Source organism: Triturus cristatus, chromosome 3_2 (genome assembly GCF_964204655.1).
Source record: "Triturus cristatus chromosome 3_2, aTriCri1.1, whole genome shotgun sequence".
Taxonomy (NCBI): domain Eukaryota; kingdom Metazoa; phylum Chordata; class Amphibia; order Caudata; family Salamandridae; genus Triturus; species Triturus cristatus.
The window spans coordinates 850160979-850184872 of NC_140584.1; the positions used below are offsets into that span (position 1 = coordinate 850160979).

At 45.3% G+C, this 23894-nt stretch overlaps 1 protein-coding gene across 1 annotated transcript in view; it reads right to left on the minus strand.

The window, feature by feature from the left end:
* Nucleotides 1-23894, minus strand: part of BLTP2 (bridge-like lipid transfer protein family member 2) — an 800213-nt gene that overhangs the window by 14698 nt on the left and 761621 nt on the right. Inside the window, exons 35-38 of the mRNA XM_085649125.1 lie at nucleotides 23371-23506; nucleotides 8146-8276; nucleotides 7264-7365; nucleotides 4580-4714 (exon numbers count right to left, since the gene is read on the minus strand). Coding sequence (XP_085505251.1) covers nucleotides 4580-4714; nucleotides 7264-7365; nucleotides 8146-8276; nucleotides 23371-23506 — 504 coding nt within the window. The remainder of the gene's footprint in view (nucleotides 1-4579; nucleotides 4715-7263; nucleotides 7366-8145; nucleotides 8277-23370; nucleotides 23507-23894) is intronic.

Here is a 23894-nt window from a genome sequence, read left to right on the forward strand (position 1 = left end):
TGAAGTCCAAGATAGGACGCAGGCCCTTGTCCTTCTTGGGCACCAGAAAGTAGTGGGAATAACAACCACGTCCCACTTCGGGCGCAGGAACACGCTCGATGGCCCCCTTGGCCAAGAGGGCCACGACTTCCTGTTGAAGAAGTGCCAAGTGATCCTCAGACATGCGGTGGTATTAGGGTGGCATAGCTGGAGGGGTAGTCTCGAAGGGGAGGGAGTAGCCCCTCGGACTATGTATAAAACCCACCTGTCCGAAGTGATGGTGCGCCAGTGGGGGAGGTGATGGCGAATCCTGCCGCCCACTGGCATTTGATGGGCCTGAAAAAACGGATTAGAAAGGTTTTGGGGCAGTAGTGGCCGGGGTGGAAGCGGACTGACCGGCCCGCTGGCCCCCTGAACCAACTCTGCGGTTCCTACATCCGCACTGCTGCGGCCTGTGGCTCTGAAGCAAACATGCTGGGAATATGCATACAATGGGTGTAGGGTCTACAAAAGCAGATTAACTGTTCAAGTGGTATGTTTAGTCCCCATGTTTTCACTTTAGTAACGTCATGTTTTCTGACACCAATGCAATTAGTGATGCTTTCCGACAACAATGCAATTAGCGAGAGAGGGAGGGAATTCTTTCTTCTTCTCTGGTTTTGTAACTGCCAATGCATATGAAAAACGAGCCTGTAGAGACCAGTCTTGGAAGGATGCCTCTACAGAGGGGAATTGTTTGCTATCTTTCAAGCAAAGTAGGAGCCAAGCACAAGTGACCCCTCGCCACTCTACAAGACATTATTAGTGATATAGATATATAGGATACTGATGCATGGGCGGGGTCAGACAAATGGAACAGATGCTGAAGGGGGGGGATGCTGAAGTGCTGATTTCCAAACGCTGACTTGATGACAGCATTAGGTATGCAGAGAAGCAATACATGACATAGCATATCTAAAACTTAGTAGACCAACACAATCATGTAAATTAGATGGCTGACGACATGTAGACACTTTAGATAGTAAACATACTAATACTTTAGGCATGTGTGATGAAATTTGTTCAGATGCTTTCTAATATTCAACCTGATGTACATGTTATCTGCTGAGTTGTTTATAATAATAATGATTATTCTGATACTGATATTATGATACATATGCTTTCTAAATTAATACTGTAAAATAAATATATATATATATATAGAGAGAGAAATTATATAATAGTAAAACACCAACCATTGTGTGTACATACTGATTTTGTGTTACAAGTTCAGGGCGCCATTTATCATCACCTGCAGATGAAAGATTCTTTCATACTTATGTCTGATTCCTAACACTCTCTTGTCTAACAGACCATAACGCACTAGAAGGTGAGAGATACCTGCCATTTTCTCTTTTCCCTGAAAAAGGTATATATTTGCTTTTGGCGTTACATGGATCTATAGTGTGTGAGCCAAGTAATATTGGGGTTAACACGACAATAGAGTGGCAGTTGAGTGGAGGGCGTGGAGGGGGCCTAACTTGCAGATTTGGTGCAGTATTTGATGTTTTGTATGTTTGAATCGGGTTCAAGGGCATCTTGCCCAAAGTGTAGTTTGGTTTTGTATTAATTAACAACCCATAATAGTCTTAAAGTTCTGGTTCAATGATGATGGAAGGGTCTTCAAAAATACTATTAAGGAATATTATAAAGTTCAACAGGGCCCGTGCATAAAGTCCGAAGTTTGAACTACACGTTTAATCGGACATCTTTTTAGAAGGTGACTTTTCCATGCTTTGCACATACTTGATAGCGCACCTAGAAAGTATTCTGCTTGCAGCACCTTTCTTGGTAAACATTTTATTATGACATGGTAAACTATGTCCAAAGCTAAGGAACACTTAGCACGTTGCACTTGATTTCATTGTTCGATTGAAGACAGCTCTGAATAAGAAAGACAATCACTTCAGCATTGTATCTCTGACACAGTGCGATTAGAGCAAGGCTTTGATTATATAAACTAAATCCGAGCTAAATGTGCCTCAGGAGCATTTCCATGGATAATCCTGGAACGCTTTGCCAGTGACTGATATGCAGCCCTTCTGACACCAATCTCTATTCTGTCATGGACTGCAGCCTGATCTGCACCAGACTGGCTTCCTGAAACATCTTACATAGGTATGGGGAGTTGGGTTGTCCCAAGAGATCTGGCAGAGGCTACTCTGCCTATGCTCTCGATAGTGTAGATAGTATTAGGTAGGAGTATAAGTATATGCATAATCATATATTGTTGTCCTAATGGTTTATCTTTTTCACCATTCTTGTAATGCTGGTTACAATGTGTTGTTTCATTCTGCTAATAATTGCAGCTCATTCTGTTTTTTACACAACAATAAAACTGCTTCAATAAATGTTCGAAATGCCAACTTGTATATTTCTTGTGACTCCCTTTGGGCATGCCCAAGTAATAATGAATGGGTAGATCTGTTTCCACGATTTCCTTGGAGAATTATAGTGGTGATGTTCTAAGGTTACAGATACCATATTGTATCCTGTAAATTTGGGGGTCCAGATTGCGCACTGTGAGCTAGCTAGGAATTGGGTCAACATACTCTGATTATATGAGTGGACTCAGTCTCCATATTCTGACATTTATGTTGTCCAGATACACAGTTCTACTTGATTTGTGGGAACCATATGACAGGATTGTGATTCTAGTCAGACAGACTCCCAACAAAAAGGTACCTCTTCAGCCTGCATCTGTTGGAGTTGATCATAGGAGGTAGTGCTGGGAACGCGCACATTTTCTTTATTCAAGAGTTATAAGTAGCCAGTCCCTTGGCTACATTCTTTGTCAAGACGATGGTTTTTTTGAACACCAAAGGATGACCTGAATAAACCTATCTAATTGAGTCATGTGATGAAAAGGGATCACAAAAAGATCCCACCTCGAGCAGAATCACAACCCACTTAACAATCAAGCACATCACCTGCCAGGTGATGGAAGATGTAACTTTCCTGTGCAGGAAACACACTTTCTACATCAGAAAAGATTAAAGCGGAAGCAGGGCACACAGGGGTACTGTGTCAAGAACTGGCCCTGAAAGGCTGCGGGTAGTTTCTGACAAGTGACTTGTAATATGAAGCTAGCTTTGGGAAGCTAAGCAGCATAGCAAGGTAATATTTGCTAAGTGAAAGTTTGATGAATACCAGAAATAAATTCTCATTAGATGAGGATGAGGAAAATTGAGAAGCTTAGGACCATCATACTAAGCTAAAAAACATGGAGATACACAGCGCAAGTTTGGAGACCAAACATGTTTGCAGGGGTCACTAAAGTCCGAAATAAGGAGAGGACGGATGAGTATGCCATAAGATTTCACATTTCTATGGTTCTCAAGAACCTCAAATGTTTTTAAATCTGTAACAATCTCACCTTTCAAGGATACAGTTAAAGAACAGTGAGATGTCTTTATATGAGCTGCTATGCTTGCTAGCATATGGCTTCTCACTTCTACATTAAAAAGACCTAGGGAATTTGGCTTTAGATGATTTTGTCATTGCCTTCTCAACAAAGAGGCCTTTTAGAAACGTAGAGCCAGATGTACGACAAGAAAAATTGCGCCTAGCAAATTGCTACTCATTTGCGAGTCGCAATTTGCAAGGTGCAATTTGCCATGTACAACAGTGTGTTTAACACAGTTTGTGAATCCCAATGCGGTCGCAAATTGCGAGGGTCATTAATATTAATGAGCCTCTCGCAATTTGCGAGCCCATTGGGAATGACAGGCCCTCCCACGTATGGTGGTCTGCTGGGCTCAGCAGACCACCATGTATGGGACTGCTTTTAAATAAAGCAGTTTTATCTTTTTTAAAGGAAAACGGGAAACGGCTGCATTTAAAAAAACTAAAATATTTAACGTTTTCATTTCATTTTTTAAGGGCAGGTAGTGGTCTTTTTATGAACCAAGCTTGCTAAATCACAGTTATATGCAGGTCAGAGAGGATGCATCAAGTTTCGACACACTAAAGTGCTTGGGCGATTTTTTATCCTTCCATACACTAGGGTTTTTGTTTTGGGCTCAGAAGGGAGGAAATGCAATTTTTAACATTGCAAGAGCCCTGTCACTAGCACGTGGTTTCTCAGCCTCACTGCTCAGGGAATCTACTTGAGTCGATTTTCTGTGTTAAAATTCAACTTAAGTATGTGTTCTTATGGTGTTAGAAGGGGGACTACTAATGCCAGGTTGTCAAAGCACACGCACCTGGACCCGGGTTGACATTACCAATCTCATTTCATATTATCTTCTCACCAATCACTAGTCTAGATTCATATCTATGTACCTAGAGGTGAAATACTTATACAAAACGCAGAAAATTTGTGTTGAGGCACTACATTATTTTCAAAACTTGAAAGGACACTACCGTGAGGCGTGTGGATTGTGAAGAGTGAGTCACAATTTTGCATTGCTTTAGTCACTTGTATGAGTTTTATGGTTAATTTAGAATTTAAGAGTACAGGAGAGCCAAGCCACCCCTTAAGTGCAAGCTTATCCCTACCTGTGCTCTTCATCAGAAGCAAAGGCTCTATGTAATAAGTGAGAAAACTTCAACAGCATACCTGAGCCACTAAGGCTTTGCGGCTGTCGCGTTTGACAGCCATAGCGAAGTCCAGCCATGTCCATGTGTTGTTGTGGTACTCTAGACAAGGTAGCACCAGATTGAGGTCTCCCCAGTCCACACTGTTCTTCTCACCCTGTGGAATAAGCAGTACGTTTAAAGGTTTGGTATCTATGCAGCACCCCAATGTTAAGAGAAACACAGCTAATGAAAGAACCTCTTCACAAGATATCAAATGTATAATGAGCAATGGAAATACGCCTCTTGGCCAGAGCAGGGGGTCTTCATTTTTCTGGTTTTATATATTTTTGTACATCAGAAGGTCAGTTAAGGGTGCAGTAAAATGAATAAATGGAATTAAATAGTGAACATTTAAAGCTGTTAGATGCTCCACGGAGTGACAGCAGACACCATGATTTCAGGAAAATCACACAATACAGACAGGGGCTGATATGTCTTATATCTGGTTTGGAATCATCAGTGTAAAGTGGTTCATCATGGACATGTGGCAGTGGGTTGTGTAAGAATGGCATCAAAGGCGCAAGGATAAAGAAGGGCATGCTGTGGATCAGGAATTGACATGACATGCCACAGGTTGGTGACCAGCAGTGTAAGTGATACTGTGCACATACACTGCTTAATTTGTAAAAGAAAACGTGTTATGGTATAAAGTTTCGCTCATAATCAAGCAGCCAGCACTTATCGAATGTCAGGAGCGGCAAATATCAAGGCACTTCATGCCTCTTTGCATCCACTACCAGACATTCCCTTACTCTTTATCTTACTCTTGCAAATTCTTTTTCACCCCTGTTTCTATGTCACAGTTTTTCAGTCTCTCTCTTCCTCCTACTTCCCCCCTCATATGTTTCTCTCTCTCTCTCTCTCGCTCTGGTTCAAAGCCTGTTGAGGAAAAATAAGTGCTGGTCCCCAAGAATGAGTGCCTGTGAGCCCCACCTGCAAACGAGCTCAAATTAATCACTGATGTGTATGCCAGGAAGTGACAACAGTTCAGCTAATAGTAGGCTGTAACTGGCTGGGTATGGAGTGGGCCAGGGATCTTTTGGGCATAAAGGAACAGAATCAGTAGGGAATGAACTAGACTGGATGTTCACAGAGCCATTTAGAACAGTATTTGGCAGGGCATGCAGTGGATAAGGATTCAAGCAGAGGATTTGGCACACTAAAGATCACAAAGGAGTGGTGTGGATCAGGGCTCTGCAGGACATGGTTGGCTAGGGAATAATGGGGCATATGCATCAACATTAGCATTTGCGATTCCTTATTAGCGAAAAATAAGGATTCGCTAATAAGGAATAGCAAAAGGCTATGCATGTAGGAATCGCTATTCAAATAGCGATTCCTTAACTTTCCTTAATTGCTACTAGCAAATAGCGAGTAGCAATTAAGGAATGCCGTCCCAATCATTCCTATGGGCCTCCAGGCCCATAGGAATGAATCGGAGATTGCATGAGCAAATAGCGAGTACCAGTAGGTTCTCGCTAATTGCTCATGCAATTTCAAGGGTGCAAGGCTGTCAAAATGACACCCTATAGCACCCCTGAAAATGATATGTGCACATATGTTGCACACACACATGCTCTAAGGGCATGTGTGTGCGCAACATGAAACTTTGAAAAATGCACAAAAGTGCATCTTTCAAAGTTTTTGCAAATTACCATGCAGTTCATCTTCATGGTAATTTGCTCCCCCTATTAGCGAAATCGCTAATTTTTTAACTTTGATGCATTGCATTTAAGGAATCTCACTTTGGGATTCCTTAAATGCAATCGCTATTTAAGGAATCGGTATTTAAGGAATCCCTATTTAAGGAATCGGTATTTAAGGAATCCCTATTTAAAGAATCGCTATTTAAGGATTCCTTAAATAGCGATTTCTGCTTTTGGGTTGATGCATTGGGATTGGGTATTTTTAACTTAATACCGGGAGCTATTAGCGAATCGGTATTTTACCGACTGGATTTTGGGTTGATGCATGAGGCTGAATATGGTTAGTTAGGGAATAGCAAATTCTACAGCATGCTCAATCAGTGAGGTAGAATTGGTAGAGTACTCAGCAAGATGGCCAACGAGCTTGCAGCAGGCTGGGGATCAGTGGGAAGTGCGGCAGTCTATGAATCAGTAGGCTGTGTTAGAAGCCAGTATTTTGACTAGCGGTGCAGGCCATGTATCAACAGGGATTACTATAGGGTGGGAGTCTTAGAAGCGTTTACTACAGCAAGGTTCTGCTAGAGGAGTGGTGGGTACTGGATTCACAGGAGGTGTAGTATATATAGATTATAGGGAAGAAGGCAGAGCGGTCTACACCACGGTGTGCAGCACAATACAGAAAACCCTACATGCCATAGCTCAGGATCTCAGTGCATCTTTGACATCCAGTGAGCATTTAAACATGCACATTTTATCTGTCTGGGAATTGATAACGGTGACATGTGCACTATAAGAGAGATACTTGGAGTTGCTAAATGCACATGAAAAGTTTTTTTAAAGTGTAGAAGTGTGGAATACATAGCTGCTGAATAATAGCTGTTAACATCTTTGGAAAGTCAAGACATACAAAAGAACTCTATTTACACATTTAAGCAATGCTTACACTAAACATGAAAGCAAGGGCAGGTGTGTGAGCATTCTAATGTACTGTCATGAAAGCCACTACCCAGGAACAAACCTTGTAGCTGACACACAGAGGCACCTGCGGAATCTTGATGTAGATGAAGGAGTTATTCATCGCAGCTCGCTCCTTCATCTTATCGAGGTCATCCACAGGATACTGTGGGGAAAAAACAAAGGAGATTTTACAATTACTTATAAACATCAAGTGCCACACAATGTATTTACTAGAGCCCAGTGTCATCCAGAGCAGCAAATAACAGCTGTGAGTGCACAATCCCCCAGAGAGAGGCCCAATATAGAGTTACTGTCTCACCATATGGTACAAAACAGAACCACCAGAGCCACCTAAAGCAACACAATATACAACCACAAGCATTGACTGACATCCAATGCTGCATAGCATAAATTCATATGAGCCTTTGATAACAGCTCAATAGACCGTGATCAGAGCCCAATGCCATTCAGTACAACCCGAGATACGATCACCAGAGGTTGCTACTATTCAGTGGCCACAATACAAGATCCAGAGGCCACAGTCATCCAGCACAGTTTTATATACAGTAACCAGACCCATTGCTATCTAATACGACACAAAATACAGTGAGCAGATCTCACTGGAGTTCAGCGCAGCATGTAATGGCCTGCAAATCACTGCTTTTCAGCGCAGCAATACCCCACATCACATGTATGAGATATATGCAGCACTGTATATTAGAGAGACTTAAGGAGCACATATATGAGGCAATGCACAAACACCAGTAACATTCATTGTCAGGAAAGGGTTTATCAATTGCCATCTGCTGGTGATTGGGAACAAACCATGGATACCATGGTTTGCCTAAGGAACAAGACCAGTGGCCACACCCCTTCATTATAAAATTAACCTAATGTCATTAAAATTTACTAACAACACCTAGAAGGAGCACAATTTTCTTACCTCTGGCGCTTTGCGGAATGACCTCCTGACCCCAGTTGTGCGGTTCAGACCCTGAGTTACTCCTTTCGCCGAACTCAGTGAAACTGTATCGTCAGCCACAATCAGCTGACGAGGCTTCACCACAGGCATGCCTAGGGTTAGAGGAAGGGATTATTACCTACAGGGAACAGCGATCCAATGAAGGCCATGTTTTGGAGGATGTGGCAAAGGAAGGGTTGGTAAGACACACACCCAGCACAAAACCTCAACCAAGAAGGAACAAAGCAACAAAACACAAACTTCAAGTCAGACATTTCACAAACTCAATCTGAAAGAAGTCTTCAGTGTGCCAAACATTCAATGTGTGTCTTATAATAGTTTCTGTTTATTATTCCATGTGCTCTTCGGGGTTAAATTAGAGTCTGACTCTTCTCCATGCATATATATATTACCCTCTGGGGACAGTAATCCACCAACTCACACCAATCCGGTCTTCCTTCTATTCGCAAGTCGATTGTCTGTCAGGTTTCGCAAGTGCAAACAGGCTTCTCTCCTAGGACTTCATCACTAGTAAATAAAGCCTTAAAGGATAACCTTACTTAACTGTATCTATTAGACTACTGCTATCAGTATTTTGTATTTACCTGCTGTGCACTCTCCTTCCATCTAGTGCTGAGTTCTTTAAACTTGTGCTAGCTATAGATTTGTCAAAAATTAGTTGCAGTTCATCTTCTACAGACCTGCATTCCAGAGAGCGGGATGGGTCGCATGTGGATCTACAGCACTACAAGCTGAATACATATTTGAGAGAAAGTGCCTCTTTTTGAGTGGTAACTCCCATTTTTTGTAGGGTGATGCTGTTTTTACTTACTCTGCACTGGGACGCTGCTAACCATGACCCAGGCCATGTGCTCTGACCACTAAAACATATCGAAACTGGCTTACTCCTAATTGGCCTATTTAACTTTCTTATAAGGCCATAGTATATGGTTTCTTAAAATACACTCATGACATGGAGTGGTAAACATCACTTATGGACCTCACTAGTGTGACAAGACAAATTAGACTCCAGGCCAACGACTGTAGCCCGGCTGCTGCAGTTTTGAAAATGCAGCCCATCTGTCAAAATGGCCCTTTCTGACAGCAGAAAAACACCTTTAAATATTATTAAGTAACTCCTATGTAGGCCTAATAGCTCACAGGACAGGGTGCATGGCATAAAACTGCAGTCTAACTTGACAAGAGAAAACATACATTTTTTAATAAGTCCCTCCCATGTAGGCCTTGTAGCTCACAAGGTATATCATTTAAAAGGAGGATATGTTAGCATTTCCTTACATCTACTAGCACCCAAAAGCTATTTTCACTGTAGAAAGGCTGTCTGACCTATGATGAAACACTGAGAAGCTATGTTAACTATTAGTTCTATTAACTCTGGATTGGGACCAGCTGGAAATATGAGTAAACCACTGTTTTTTTATTTATTAAAAGCTCCACTCAATGGTAAAGTCAGATGTTTTAATAAATATTGAGAAAAAGTAACTTTTAGAATGTTACATTATCCCTCCCTGAAGCTCCCACTGGATAATTTGCATTAGGTCTCTAATAGTGGTCCAGTGATTGCTTAGTCTTGATGAGGTGTGAACATTGTTCCCAGAGCAGAAACAATGGCCTGGCTGTGGGGAGGTGATTTTCCTCCCCTGACAGGAAGACCAGTTGAGCTGTGCTCAGGAAAGTAATTTTCTTCACACTGTCCTTCCTTATCACAAGCAGATGTCAGATGACACTAAAACATGCCACTTCCTTTGTCCTCCCAATCAGGCAGGCACCAACCCCAGAGAGGGAAAGCTGCCCTCAGAACAGGTTTGGAGTGAACACAGAGGAGGGTCTGCTCACTACACCGACCACACTGCGTGGGGGCACAGGTTCTGCTCATGGGGACAAGGGTTTCTCCATGTTGGATTTATTGAGTGATAGGTACTGTGGGATTGTTTGTAATAGGGCACACAGGAACTGCTGCAAGGGTGGGTAGGGTTACCCATGGAAACCTTTAGGGGCCAGATGTACAACTGTTTTTTGTGGTCGCAAAGGGGATTTTGGCCCCATTGCGAACGCAAAATAGGTCAGCCCAATTCACTAACCCTAGTTTAGGGTTAGCGACTCGCTATTAGGAAGGGGCGTGCCAAGGGAGTCCCTTCCTAATAGCGAGTCCATAACCATGTATGAATGTTTTGCAAAACATTCTTAGAAGGGTGAAAAGGCATTCGCAAATGGGAAGGGGTCCCCATGGGACCCCTTTGGGAATGCATGTGCAGATATTTTTTAAGAGCAGGCCGTGGTCCCAGGGACCACTGCCTGTCCTTAAAAAATGAAACCGAAAAGTTTCATTTTTACTTTTTTAAATGCATCCGTTTTCTTATAAGGAAAACGGGCTGCATTTAAAAAAAATGCTTTATTGACAAAGCAGTCCTAGAAATGGTGGTCTGCTGACCCCAGCAGGCCACCATACCTGGGAGTGGCAGCCATTCCCAATAGGGTTGAAAATTGCGAAAGCCTCATTAATATTCATGAGGCAGGCAATTTGTGACCCCATTGGGAATCGTAAACAGTGTCTGAAACACTGTTGTACATTGGATTTTGCGACTCGCAATTTGTCGCAAATTGCGAGTTGCAAAATCCAATGGTCATACATCTGGCCCTGAGCCCATTAGTTAGGAAGGGGTCAGGAGTCACCCCCAACCACAAGCTAGGGTCAGTCATAAATGTGGCACGCAAAGACCCCTCCTTTAGAATACTCTGGACCTGTGAAAGAACAGTAGAAATGCATTTGCCGTCTGAGACTTATGAGAAGACCTGAAGGGTAGGACTTGTTCGTATCCAGAACAAATAAGTGGACACCAAGAGTCAGTTGGCCTCTTGTGTGGCTACAGGGACACAACAAGCTGAAAGAGTCCTTTTTCCTGAAGTGCCCAGCGGAACGGAATGCACTGGACCTGACCTGGGCCCTGCTTGTGGCCTCTTCTGGAGTGAGCCTTGATGTCAAAGTGCTGTTTCTGAGGTCCTGGGACCTTTTACTGTGTCCCGCTGGACTTGTCCTATCACTCCTGAAAACCTCAGACTTAATCAAGATTTGGACTTCAGGATGTCCGGAGGCACAGGACAAACATGCCAAGCTGATTTACCCAAGGCGCAACCTCGCTGGACTGAAGAAACAGATTTCCCCCACTCAAAGCATTTCCACAGCACCAAATCAGGACACAGCCCATAGCCTTGCTCCGTTCGAAGATTTCATGCACCGAAAACAAGACTAAATCTGAAGATATAAATCGTGACCAAGTGAAGGCAACAAAAGTATTTGACAGGCAAGAGGACTTCCCTCGGATCGAAATTCTGGAGGTTTTCCAGCAACAACAAATAGCTTCACCAGGATCTCGTACAACGCCTATCGGACATAATGAAGCCCTCTTCACATTCAGCCTGCTACTTTGGCCAGCAGACGGATTTTTACTTCCAGAAAAATAATTTTTTTTATGGTTTCACTACCTGCCTACTTGGCGGTCCACCTGCTCTATTTTGATGTGCCGTCGTCTCGGGCAGAATTTTTCTCCTGCAGCAACTTCGTCATAGGCAAAAGCGGCTGTCGACGGGAGTCCAGCAAAAGTTACTGCCGGGTCAATCACGATGTGCCTTTCCGTCGAGGAAACTGTGGGAGGGATACCTTCAACTTTCTACTTTGTGTTGGGGGAATTGAAGGAATTGAGGTAGAAAGGAATATGCTACTTACCAGTATGCATCTGTTCTTGGCATGTAGAGCTGCAGATCTACACACTTGTGCATAGATCGCCATCTGGTGTTGGGCCCGGATGTTTGCAATTGTTTTTCCTCTTGGAAAGTCTTTGGAAGTCACGAGGTCGGTGACTCCTCCTTTGGATCGTATTGCGCATGGGCTTCGGCTCCATCCTCAGATTGTTTTTCGCCAGCAGGGAAAGATGGAGCGTAGTAATAACAGTGAAGATGCCCATGTGTGTTGTATCTAAATAAGATAAACTGGAACAGATAAAGGCAGCCGGGGAGGCGGGCGGGCGTGTGTAGATCTGCAGCTCTACATGCCAAGAACAGATGCATACTGGTAAGTAGCATATTCCGTTCGAGGCATATGAGCTGCAGATTACACACTTGTGCACAGATTATATAGCAGTACCCATCTCTAGCGGTGACTACCCGTATCTGTTGCAGTGGTTTGAAATAATGTTTTGAGTACAGCCTGGCCCACACTAGCCTGTTGCTTAGTTTGCATATCTACACAATAGTGTTTAGTGAAAGTGTGCTGTGTTGACCATGTAATGGGATGTTCCCTAAAAAAGCCACTGAAGCCCCTATTTTACGTGTAGAGTGGGCTTTAGAGGGAACGGATAGCGTTCGTTTTACTTTGTGGTAGCAAATCTGAATGCATTTGACAATCCACCTAGCTATCCCCGACTTGGAGATGGGGTTGCCTTTGTGTGGTGGTGAGAAAGAGACAAACAGTTGTTTGGTCTTACGGAAAGGTTGTGTTCTCTCTATGTAGTAGAGTAAGGCTCGTTTGACATCTAATGTGTGAAGAGCTCTTTCTGCAACCGTTTGTGGTTGCGAGAAGAAGACTGGTAGTTCTACAGATTGGTTTAGGTGAAAGGGAGAAATGACTTTAGGAAGGAATTTTGGGTTGGTACGGAGAACAACCTTGTTGTGGTGCATTTGGAGAAAAGGTTCTTGAATGGTAAGTGCTTGTATCTCACTGACTCTTCTGAGGGAAGTGATGGCTACAAGAAAAGCGGTTTTCCATGTTAGGAATTGAAGTTCACATTTGTGTAGAGGTTCGAAAGGAGACCCTATTAGTCTGGTGAGAACGATATTTAAGTTCCACACAGGTGAGGGTGGCACTCTGGGGGGAATTAGTCTTTTAAGGTCTTCCATGAAGGCTTTAATGGCAGGTACTCTAAAGAGTGATAGATGTTGCCTGTTTTGTAGTTAAGCTGCTATGGCTGCAAGGTGCAGTCTAATGGACGTATAGGCTAGATTGCATATTTTTAGATGTAGTAAATAGCATATGATGTGTTGAATAGACACATCTAGGGGATTGATGGTGTTGTTGTGGCAATAGACAACAAAACGTTTCCACTTGGCCGCGTAGCCCGCTCTAGTGGTGGGTCGCCTAGCTTCTTTGATGACATTCATACAGTCAGGGGGAAGATTTAAGTAATTGAATTCTAGGATTTCAGGAGCCAGATCGCAAGGTTGAGCTGAGCTGGGTCCGGGTGCCTGATCTCTCCATGGTTCTGGGTTAAGAGGTGTGGAGAGAGGCATAATTTTTGGTGCGGTACTACAGATAGTTCCAGCAGTGTGGTGTACCATGGTTGTCTGGCCCAAGTTGGAGCTACTAGGATTAGTGTGAGGGAGTGTTGTTGAAGTTTGCGCACCACTAGTGGAATGAGTGGGAGAGGCGGAAAAGCGTATGCAAATCTGCCTGACCAGTTCATCCATATTGCATTGCCTTTGGACAATGGGTGTGGATATCTGCCGGCGAAGCTTGGGCATTTTGCGTTTTCGTGGGTGGCGAAGAGGTCGATCTGTGGATGCCCCCACATTTGAAAATATGGGTGAAGGACTTGTGGGTGGAGTTCCCACTCGTGGAGTTGTTGCGTTTGTCTGCTGAGCAGATCTGCTATGGTGTTCTGGACTCCTGGGACATGTTGGGCTAGGAGAAAGATTTTTTGTTTTGGGGTATGGCCCATCTCCATATGCTCTGTGCTAGTTGAGAGAGCTGTGGAGAGTGCGTGCCGCCTTGTTTTTGTATGTAGTACATGGCTGTTGTGTTGTCTGTGCGGACTAGGACTGCCTTGCCTGAAATCTGTGTTTGAAAAGATTTTAGGGCTAAAAATATGGCTAGTAACTCCAGATTGTTGATGTGGAGTAACTTTTGTTGAGGTGTCCATCTGCCCTGCATGGTGTGATGTAATAGGTGAGCTCCCCAGCCGGAGAGCGAAGCGACCGTTGTCAGTACTATCTGAGGAACCGGGTCCAGGAACGGTCGACCTTTGGAAAGGTTTGTGGTGGTCCACCACTGCAGAGAGCGATGGGTACGACCGTCTACCAACACCAGATCTGTTAACTGACCTTGGGCCTGGTTCCATTGGCACGCTAAGCACTCTTGGAGAGGACGCATCTGGAGCCTTGCGTGAGGTACTATGAATATGCAAGAGGCCATCATCCCTATTAGTTGCATAAACACCCGAGCTGGAAGAGAGTGCCGTGCCATAAATTTTGCGCGTATAGCCTGAATGCTTGTAATCCTGGCAGGACTGGGGTAGGCTAGCGCTTTTGAGGTGTCTATGGTGGCACCGAGGTATTGTTTTATGTGGGATGGATGTAGATGGGACTTTGCGTGGTTTACTGTGAAGCCCAGTTGGTGAAGTAGCTGGATAGTGGCATGTGTGTGTTGTACACAATGGTTGTATGAACTCGCTTTTATTAGCCAGTCGTCTAGGTATGGGAAGACATGGATGTGTTGTCTCCTTAGGTGTGCTGCCACTACTGCTAGGCACTTGGTGAATACTCGTGGTGCTGTTGTGACTCCGAATGGGAGTACTTTGAATTGGTAGTGTTGGTTGTCCACTATAAATCTGAGGAACTTCCTGTGAGCGTTGTGCACAGGAATGTGGAAATAAGCGTCTTTTAGGTCTAAAGTGGTCAGGAAGTTGTTTTGGGACAGCATTGGAAGTACCTGCTGAAGTGTTACCATGTGAAAATGGTCTGAATGTATGTATGTGTTTAGGGGTCGGAGGTCTAGGATGGGCCGTAGAGTCTCGTCCCTTTTTGGTATGAGAAAATATAGGGAGTAAACCCCCATATTTAGTTGGTTGGGAGGAACGTGTTCTATCGCCCCTTTTTGTAGGAGGGAAACTACCTCCTGCTTTAGTAATGTTAGATGTTCCTGTGACATTGGGCGTTGCCTGGGTGGAATGTTTGGGGGGGGTAGATATTAGTTCTAGGCAGTAGCTTGACCGAATTATTTGTATGACCCATTTGTCTGAGGTGATGGTAGCCCATACAGGAAGGAAATTTTGGAGTCTGCCCCCGACCGGAGTGGGATGGTCTGGGGGGAGTGGAGGGAAGTCATTGGGTAGGTGTGGAGGCAGAGCGGGCGGTGTTTGTCTTGCCTCTGCCTTTATTATTGTTGCACCTGTAGCCTCCTCTTTGGTAACCCCTTGTGAAGGTGGATTGGGTAGGGGCTTTATTAGAATTGGTAGCGGTATCAGAGGAGTATCCTCTGGATGTGCTCCGAAAGGAAGAACGGCGAAAGGAGCATCTGGGAGGGTGTGATTGTAAGGCTCCCATAGATTTCGCTGTGTCTGTGTCTTTTTTCATCTTTTCTAGGGCGTCATCTATTTTTGGGCCGAACAGATGTTCCTGGTCAAAGGGATGGTTCAGGATGGAAGCTTGTACTTCTGGTTTAAATCCTGAGATCCTTAGCCAGGCATGGCGACGGAGGAGGACGCTAGTATTGATGGCCCTGGAGGCGGTGTCGGCTGCATATAGGGCACAACGGATGGAGGTATTAGTGATGGTGTTGCCCTCCTGAATTAACTCGTTTGCCCTATTTTTGTATTTGTCAGGGAGGTGTTGCATTATGGCTTCTAATTCGTCATAATGGGCCCTGTCATATCTTGGTAGTAGTGCTTGTGTATTAGCAATACGCCATATGTTGGCAGCTTGTGAAGCAGTGCGCTTGCCGGATGCGTCCAAGAGTTTTGACTCTTTTTCAGGTGGTGGTGCTTCGCCTGACGCCTGGGAGTTGGCCCTCTTTCGTGCTGTGGACACTACCAGGGAATCTAGTGGTGCTGGCCCTCTGATGTAGGAGGGAACTGTAGGGGCAGATTTATATATTTTTTCTCAATGCGCGGGTTAATGACCCTGGCTCTGACTGGGTCTTTAAAGACTTCCGGCGCATGTTTTATAACCCCTTTGAGCATGGGCAGTATAGAGGTGGCCCTATGGTGTCAAAAGTATCTAGGAGGAAATCCTCCTCCACGGGGTCTGTATGGAGATCTACCCCGTGATAGTGTGCAGCCCTTTGGAGTAAGTGGTTGATCCCCAATGAGTCTTCTGGTGGGGATGGTCTCGAAGGATAGAGATCATCTTGTGGGACGTTAGGGATGTCAGGGATATTATAATCGTCCCATGGGTCTGGGGAGCCTGTGGGGGTACCGTCCCCTGTAGGTAAGTCATGGGGCACGTCCCCTATGTCATCGTATGTGTCATCATGATCATCATCATCCGATGGAGGTGTTGGGGAATGATGAGGAGGGGGTGAAGGTGGAGGTGGAGGAGGGGAAGGTAGAGGGGGTGGAGGAGGTGGGGAAGGTATTCTGAAAGGTGAGGTAGCAGAGTCCTTACTCTTTGGAGGTGGAGCTGGGGCAGGTTTTTCCAGCTGTCTCTTTTTGATGCTGAGCATCAAATGTCTGGTTTTGGGATCCTTGGTCAATGTCTTTTGCAATGGATCCGGTGTAAAAAGTTCTACTGAAGGTGGTTTATCCGTCGGCGTCGAAGGTATCGGGGCCGTTGGTTTTCTGGCTTTAGTGTCCTGTTTGGAACTATGCGGTTTGGAAAGGGTTTTTTGTTTGGTCGGTGCCGAGATGGTATCCGGCTTCGAGATCTCTGTGCCGGTGGCCTTATGTGCTTTTATCGGTTCCGGGGATGGTGTCGGTACCGAGGAGCTGGAGCTGGGTTTCGGCACCGAGTGTTTCGGTATGGAGCTCGGTGCCGAAGAGGAGGCCATTTTCTTTTTCGGTGTCGGTGCGGAGGAGTGTTTGTCGGCACCAAAGGTGGGCTGGCTCGAGCCCAGCCGCCGGAAGGCTTAATCGGCTTCTTTACCGGTCCCGAAGGTGCGGTGTGGGAAGCAGTGTCTGAGGTCTTACCTAGGCCCAGAGGCGAAGACGTGACCAAAGCCTTTTTCGGTGACGGCAAGGGTGGGGGGGGGGGGGTATCAAAATGGTACTTACGACCCTCTGTGCCGGCGTGATGTCCTCCACATCTGAATCGTCGGCTTCGGAGCCGCTGACGAGGCCCTCGTCAGTGTGGTGTTCTTCTGGGGCGTCGACGCCCTCTCCGAAGATGTCATCTGGAATCGCCGTCGACGAGTGTGCCATGGTTCTTCTTGCCCTTCGGTCTAGAATAGTTTTCTTGGACCGGAAGGACTTGCACGCCGGACAGTCTTGAGCCTCGTGTTCAGGGGAGAGGCAGAGGTTGCATACTTCGTGGAGATTGGTGTGGGGGAATTTGGACCCACATCGAGGACACTTCTTGAAGGGAGTCCTTTCCATTAGCCAGGACCGGAGCTTGGGTAGGCCCGAAGGCCGTCGTCGACGACTGGAATCGAAGGTCTTGATCGATGAGAGCAGCGCCGAGAGTGGAGATCGCGATCGAAACGATACTGCGAATTGGGGTGAGGACTGCGCGTCGATTGAACTAGAAATCTGTTCGGAACCGGAGCGCGAAGATTCACATCCGAGCCCGATGGCGGAAAAAAACAATCTGAGGATGGAGCCGAAGCCCATGCGCAATACGATCCAAAGGAGGAGTCACCGACCTCGTGACTTCCAAAGACCTTACAAGAAAAAAAACAACTGCAAACATCTGGGCCCAACACCAGATGGCGATCTGTGCACAAGTGTGTAATCTGCAGCTCAAATGCCTCGAACATACCTTTTTTCTGTTTCCCACTTCACTTTTCATCTTGAACCCCATTGTCCAGGTACTTCCTTTGCTGCTTCTACTTGAACACAACGATAATCAACTCCGTTGTCGCCGGAAGGTAAGGTAAGATTCTTTTACACTTGTCTTATTATGAATAGTGTGTTGACAATTAGCCTTGTGTATTTTTACATTGCTCCAAACAACCAATTTTTAGTTGACAACTATCTGTATTGACACTTAATTTTTATTTATTTATTTTAATTTAATTTAATTAATTTTATTTTAACTAACGTGCGCTAACATGCAGTGTAAGTGCCACAACAAACAGGAAAATGCATAGTACAAATATTGTCATCATATAGCAGTCAGTCCATAAATCATGAAGGGAGATGTCATCATAGAAAGACAATGGAGAAAGGACTATAGTGCCTAACCTCCCTCCCCTTGCTAAGAAGAAGTATTATTATATAATAGAAGATCTCTGGGCTTTGTCAGCAGACCTCATACCTTAGCCTGTAGATGGTAGATCTACATCATCTCTTTTCCCTGATAAGGTCCATCTCCAAGTGTGTGTAACCTATTCATGCACCCCACTAAAAACCCAAGTATGTTGTCCAAACAACAGCTGCATCGGTATGTTTTATCTATGGGGCTAAGGACTGGCCAGAACAAAATAACACAGCGATGAGTTCTCATGTAAAAGCATAGTAAAGTGCGTAAAGCAGCAGGCAAGCTACCTCGTGCTCATGCTAAGTTAGTGAAAAACGACAATGTCCCTATGGGCCACATGACAACACATACTCCCAGCTATATAGATAGGATACATAGGATATATATAAATGACACAACATGTTAGTGATGGCCTTTTACAGAGCGGCTTAGTGCCGCTCAGCATAAAACAAAGCACTGTTATCAGCATAATGCTTCTTTAGGCCAGAGCTTGGTGTGCCCCTGGGATCACTTGAGGACCCCCTACTGGGGCCCGCCTCCCAGCCTGTAGACCCCTGGTATAGAGGGACCACCCACAGGTGCGTCAGTTTCTTTCATAAGCTTGTCCGCGCCTTCAGATGCAGAGATTATCAGAATATTGTAAGGACCAGTGTGCAGATTCCTAAATTGGAACATTTTTAGATGGAAAGGGAGACCATTCCAAAGAATGGGGAGGTGGGAAGTTGGTAAGGAGTGTATGGTTAGATAGAGTATTCACCAGAAAGTGTGATATGTTCTTCTGATGAATACTTCTAACCACAGATTCTTCAACTTGTAAATAGATACCAAAGCAGTACCTCCCAAACTGGTGGGTCTATGGAAAGGCTCAGATCAATAAGCCTTTCCACAAAATGCCCATTTCACCAGACCCGACTTTCAAGGCAATTGTGCTTTGTGAATGTGTGCACTGAAGTCCATGGAGCAGCCTGACAGATATCCTGGACAGGCCCTCAATGTGCCAAATCAGTGGTAGCGGCCTGGTGGAATGAACCGTCACACCCACTGGAGTCTGTTTCTTAGCGAGCATGAGGCACATCTTAATACAGAGGACTATCCATCTTGATAGGGTCTACTTCTGCACCATCGTGCCTTTCTTTGTTCCACAGAACCCCACAAAGAGATGATCATCCACCTGGTAGTCCTTGGTATGACCGATGTAAAAGCTCATTGCTCTCTTAGGGTACAAGCAATGAAGTCTCACCTTCTCTTTCGAGGGATGAGGTGCAGCAAAGAATGTTGAAACAGTGATGGTGTGTTCGACATGAAAATCATGACTAACTTTGGCAGGTATGCAGCTCAAGTTTGTCTGGAAAAAAGGTGGTGTAAGGTGGCTGGCCCAAGAGGGCTTGAAGCTAACTCACATGACAAGCGGATGCTATCTCGACCAGAAAGACAGGTGAAGGTCATGAGTGATTATGTACTATTATGCACTGGCTCAGAAAGGGTGCACTGTAAGAAAGTGAGAACCAAATTTAAGTACCTCCGTGGCATCACAAAAGATTTAGACAGAAACACATGTTGTGAACATTTAAGAAATCTCATCACAACATGTGATTTGAAAAAGGACGGCTGGTCGGCAAACATAAAAAGGCCGAAAGGGCCAACAAGTAACCTTTAACAGTACCCACCATGTTCTTGCTGGGCCAAAGTTAAAATGAACAACATGATATTCAACAGTTTGGCTAGCAACAAGTCTGTTTGACGGGTGCAGTTCCAACCCACAAACTTATCCCAGCGTTTGGCGTACACCGATTTCATGGAAGGAACCCAGTCTGCGAAGATCACATCAATAACCTCAGGAGGAAGATCGAAGAAAATCAACCATAACTGATCAATCTCCACGTATTGAAGAGCATATTGGGGAGGCCCGAGCGCAGGAACCTGACTTGCTGCTGCAACAGACGGTCCTCGAGAAGTCCCAGCCTGATCAGAGGACCGATGTTCATGGCCAGAATTTCTAGGTACCACAGTCTCCTGGCCAAATCCGAAGCTACCAAGATGACTTGGGCCTGGTCGTTCCTGATCTCCTTCAGAACTCTGGGCAGGAAACAACCTTTACAACGCAGTCATTACATCACACTACCTTTACATAGCAGTCATTACATCGCAACATCCTTTACATCGCATGTCATTACACGCAGCCATTACATTGCATGTCACTACAACGCATGTCATTACAATGCATGTCACTACAACGTAGGCAATACATCGCAAGTCATTACAATGCATACCATTACAACGCATAGTACCCTTACACTATCCAACACTTACCCTGCTTTTGCACTCACTGGACTTAGAACAGTCATTTTTACCCCTACACTATCCAACACTTACCCTACTGTTGCACTCACTGGAGTTAGAATAGTAATTTTTACCCCTACACTATCCAACACTTACCCTACTGTTGCACTCACTGGAGTTAAAATAGTAATTATTACCCCTATACTATCCAACACTTACCTTAAATGCAATGTAATGGTATGCGTTGTAAAAGTATAATGCGATGTATTGGAATGTGTTGTAAAGGTAGTTTCTGAAAATGCGATGTAAAGGCATGCATTGTAAGTGTATGCGTTGTAACGTCTTACATTCCTCTGGGCAGGAGAAATTGCGGAGGGAAGGCATAAAGGAGTCCCAGGCTTCATTCTAGGCAAAATGAATCTCAGACAGCGTTTTCTGGGGAACTCCAATGAGCAAACGTGTTGACACCGTACGTGCTCAAGGGTGGCAAGCAGGGTGAGCCATGGTTCTCACCTTTCTTGACAGACACCCGCGCCACCTCTGTATGGAGCTGCCATTTGTGATCCGCTGAGTTCGTCTGACCTAGCATCCAAAGATCCTGCCAGCCGGTTCACGATGAGGATCATAGCCTGAATGTCATAGACTCATTGATTTGGAGGGATGCCCCAAAGGAGTGCTGTATCCAGGATGGTACAGATAGAGGAAGCCTCTGTGAAGCAATCAGGTGTGACTATGGCAGGTTAAATGGTAAAGGTGGTTCCCAACAGACTGTGACATGCTCACCTTCAAGAGTCAGTCGAGGAAGGGGAACACTGGTAACCCTAACCGCTGAAGATGGGCAGCGACCACCACCATCCCCTTTGTGAACACCAGAGAGGCACTTATGTTATGTATATTTGTATAGCACACAACACACCCAGGAGAGTAAACAGGCACTGAAGCAGGAGCTGTTTAGGCCGAGTCGGGGTCGTGCAAGGTGAAGAGCCAGGTGTTCAGTTTCTTGCTGAATTTAGGAACCGACGATGCAGCTCTGATGTGCAGGGGCAGGTCATTACCGATTTTAGGAACGAGGTAGGAGAAGGCACAACTGCCAGATCTGGTTCTGCGTATGCAGGCAGGTGTACAAGGTGGACAGATGATGATGGCGGGTGGGGTCATGTAGGCATTGAATAGAGAGAGGTTGAGTGAGGATCTCTTTGGAACTGCACAGATGATGTTGACAGCGTCTGAGGTGAAGGTAGCCAGGCTGTCTGACTAGGTCAGCGTGGTGCTTTGTGGAGTGACGGCGGTTGTGCTGGTGCAGAGAAGGTGCATCTGGAGCAGGAGAATGGTCCTACCGGAGAGTGCCTTGTAGCATGGCAGCAATGTTCACTGGGTTGTCCATCGTTGAGGGTGTGGAGGACGGTGGCATTTTACCTGCGATTGGTTCGGGAGCCAGGGTTCCTGGCATTGGGCGGGAAACATGAAGTAGATCATGGGGGGAGGGGGGGCTAGGTGGCAGTTGGCTGGGCTAGCGGGAGGCTGGAAAGAATGGTAGGAGTGGCAGCAAAGAAGTGCGGGGGAGGGAAAAGAGCAGGAAAGGGCAGTGGAATTCGGCACCACAGAATGGAGGCACGATAAGAAAAAGGCAGAAAGGGCAAGGCAAAAAGGCAAACTAGAAAGCAAAAGGCAAAGCAAGAAAGCAAAAGGCAGAAAGGCAAAAGTGGAATGCAAGGGGGCAACGACCCGAGCAAAAGCAAAAGGAGGCAGTCAGACCAGAAGGCAGCGAGACAACAGGTGTTCGGGAGCCCGACAGTAGCGGGGGAGGCTGGGCCAGAGGACGAGGTAAGGTACTCTTGTTCAACGGGCCTAACTGGGTCTCTGTAGCCAGCCTGCATTCCATCACGATTGACCTGAACTTTTGACTCTGTCCAGGTCCGGCGTGACCAGATATCCACAGTGGGTGCTTTGTGCCTTTTGGCGCTATTTTTACTGTAATCTTTAAACTTGAACATCTCCGGTTCTACTGATAGGATTATTTTTTTTAGATCCTTTTGCGGAATGTTGTTCCTGTTTGAAGTGTTGCACAAATACTTTACACATTGGCTCTGTGTTAAGCCTGACTGTTCAGTGCCATGCAACCAGAGAGTTGAGTACAGCTTCATTTAGGGTTTGCCTGTGATTTCACCCACACAAGGATTGTGGTTTCTGCTTGAGTAGGGTTTTACCTCCCTTAACCAGTAAAAAAAGTGTAGTATTCCAATCCCAACAGTAGCTGGCAGGAGAGTGGGTACACTTAGACTCTGAGGAGACAACCTACAGTATCCTTCTGTGACACCGGCAGATGCAGAACCCGGCATCAGTATTTCTCAAAGACAATCACGGACATCATACACACTGTCGGTATCCCTCTTGGCATGCACAAGCACCAGGTGCAGCCGTTTAGTATTTATCCGTTGCACAAAGGGACATTAAACTGGAAACCTGAACAAACCAGCTCCATTTATTGTCTACACAAGGGATACAGCAATTATGGTGGGTCACTTGCAACAATTCCTCTTCCCACCCACTTGCGTGACATTGCCAGGAGCAAAGTGACAGACCAGTGTAATGCCACCCAACTTCTCACACAGGGTAACTGTAGTGCATTTACTGTCCAGTTTATTTTCACAGGGTTACCTTGGTCACATTGCCATTCTAATCACATTCACCAGAGCAGTTTGAGCAGATTCGTTTAGCAGACCTCTCACACAAGGTGACCAACTACAGTGGTAGAGTGATCCTTATGGAAGTCTCTTTACCTACCAGTTGTTACAAGCTTAGATTTATCTTCTTCATCCCCAACATCTTCCTCTTCCACGTTTCGGCCTGGAAAGAAGAAACCCATCATTCTGTGGAAGAACTGCAGCGTGAGCTGGATTGTAAGAGGTACCACATTCACCTGGAGTATGTGAAGAGACACATATTATGATATGATCAGCCAGTGTTCCATATTATTCCAGTACCTAACTAGTGATCAACTCGGTCCAGCAAAAAACAGGCACACGCTGACAAAAATAAACAGCCCTGTATCTACCACCCCCCTGGCTCCCATCAAGGAAATGAAACACCATCCCCGCTCTTGCCAGCTTTCACTTATGCCACGCTCAATGTTCTACAGATCCCTCACCTCTGATAGTGGTAACAATCATCCACTACTGTACCCATCTGGCACCCAACTACACTCAAAGATCAAGACCTGTACCTAATTCACTAGTGCCTGTGGTTACGAAGATTCTGTACTGTAGCCATCTCAACTGTGCCAGCAGTCACCAAGATAAACACTATGT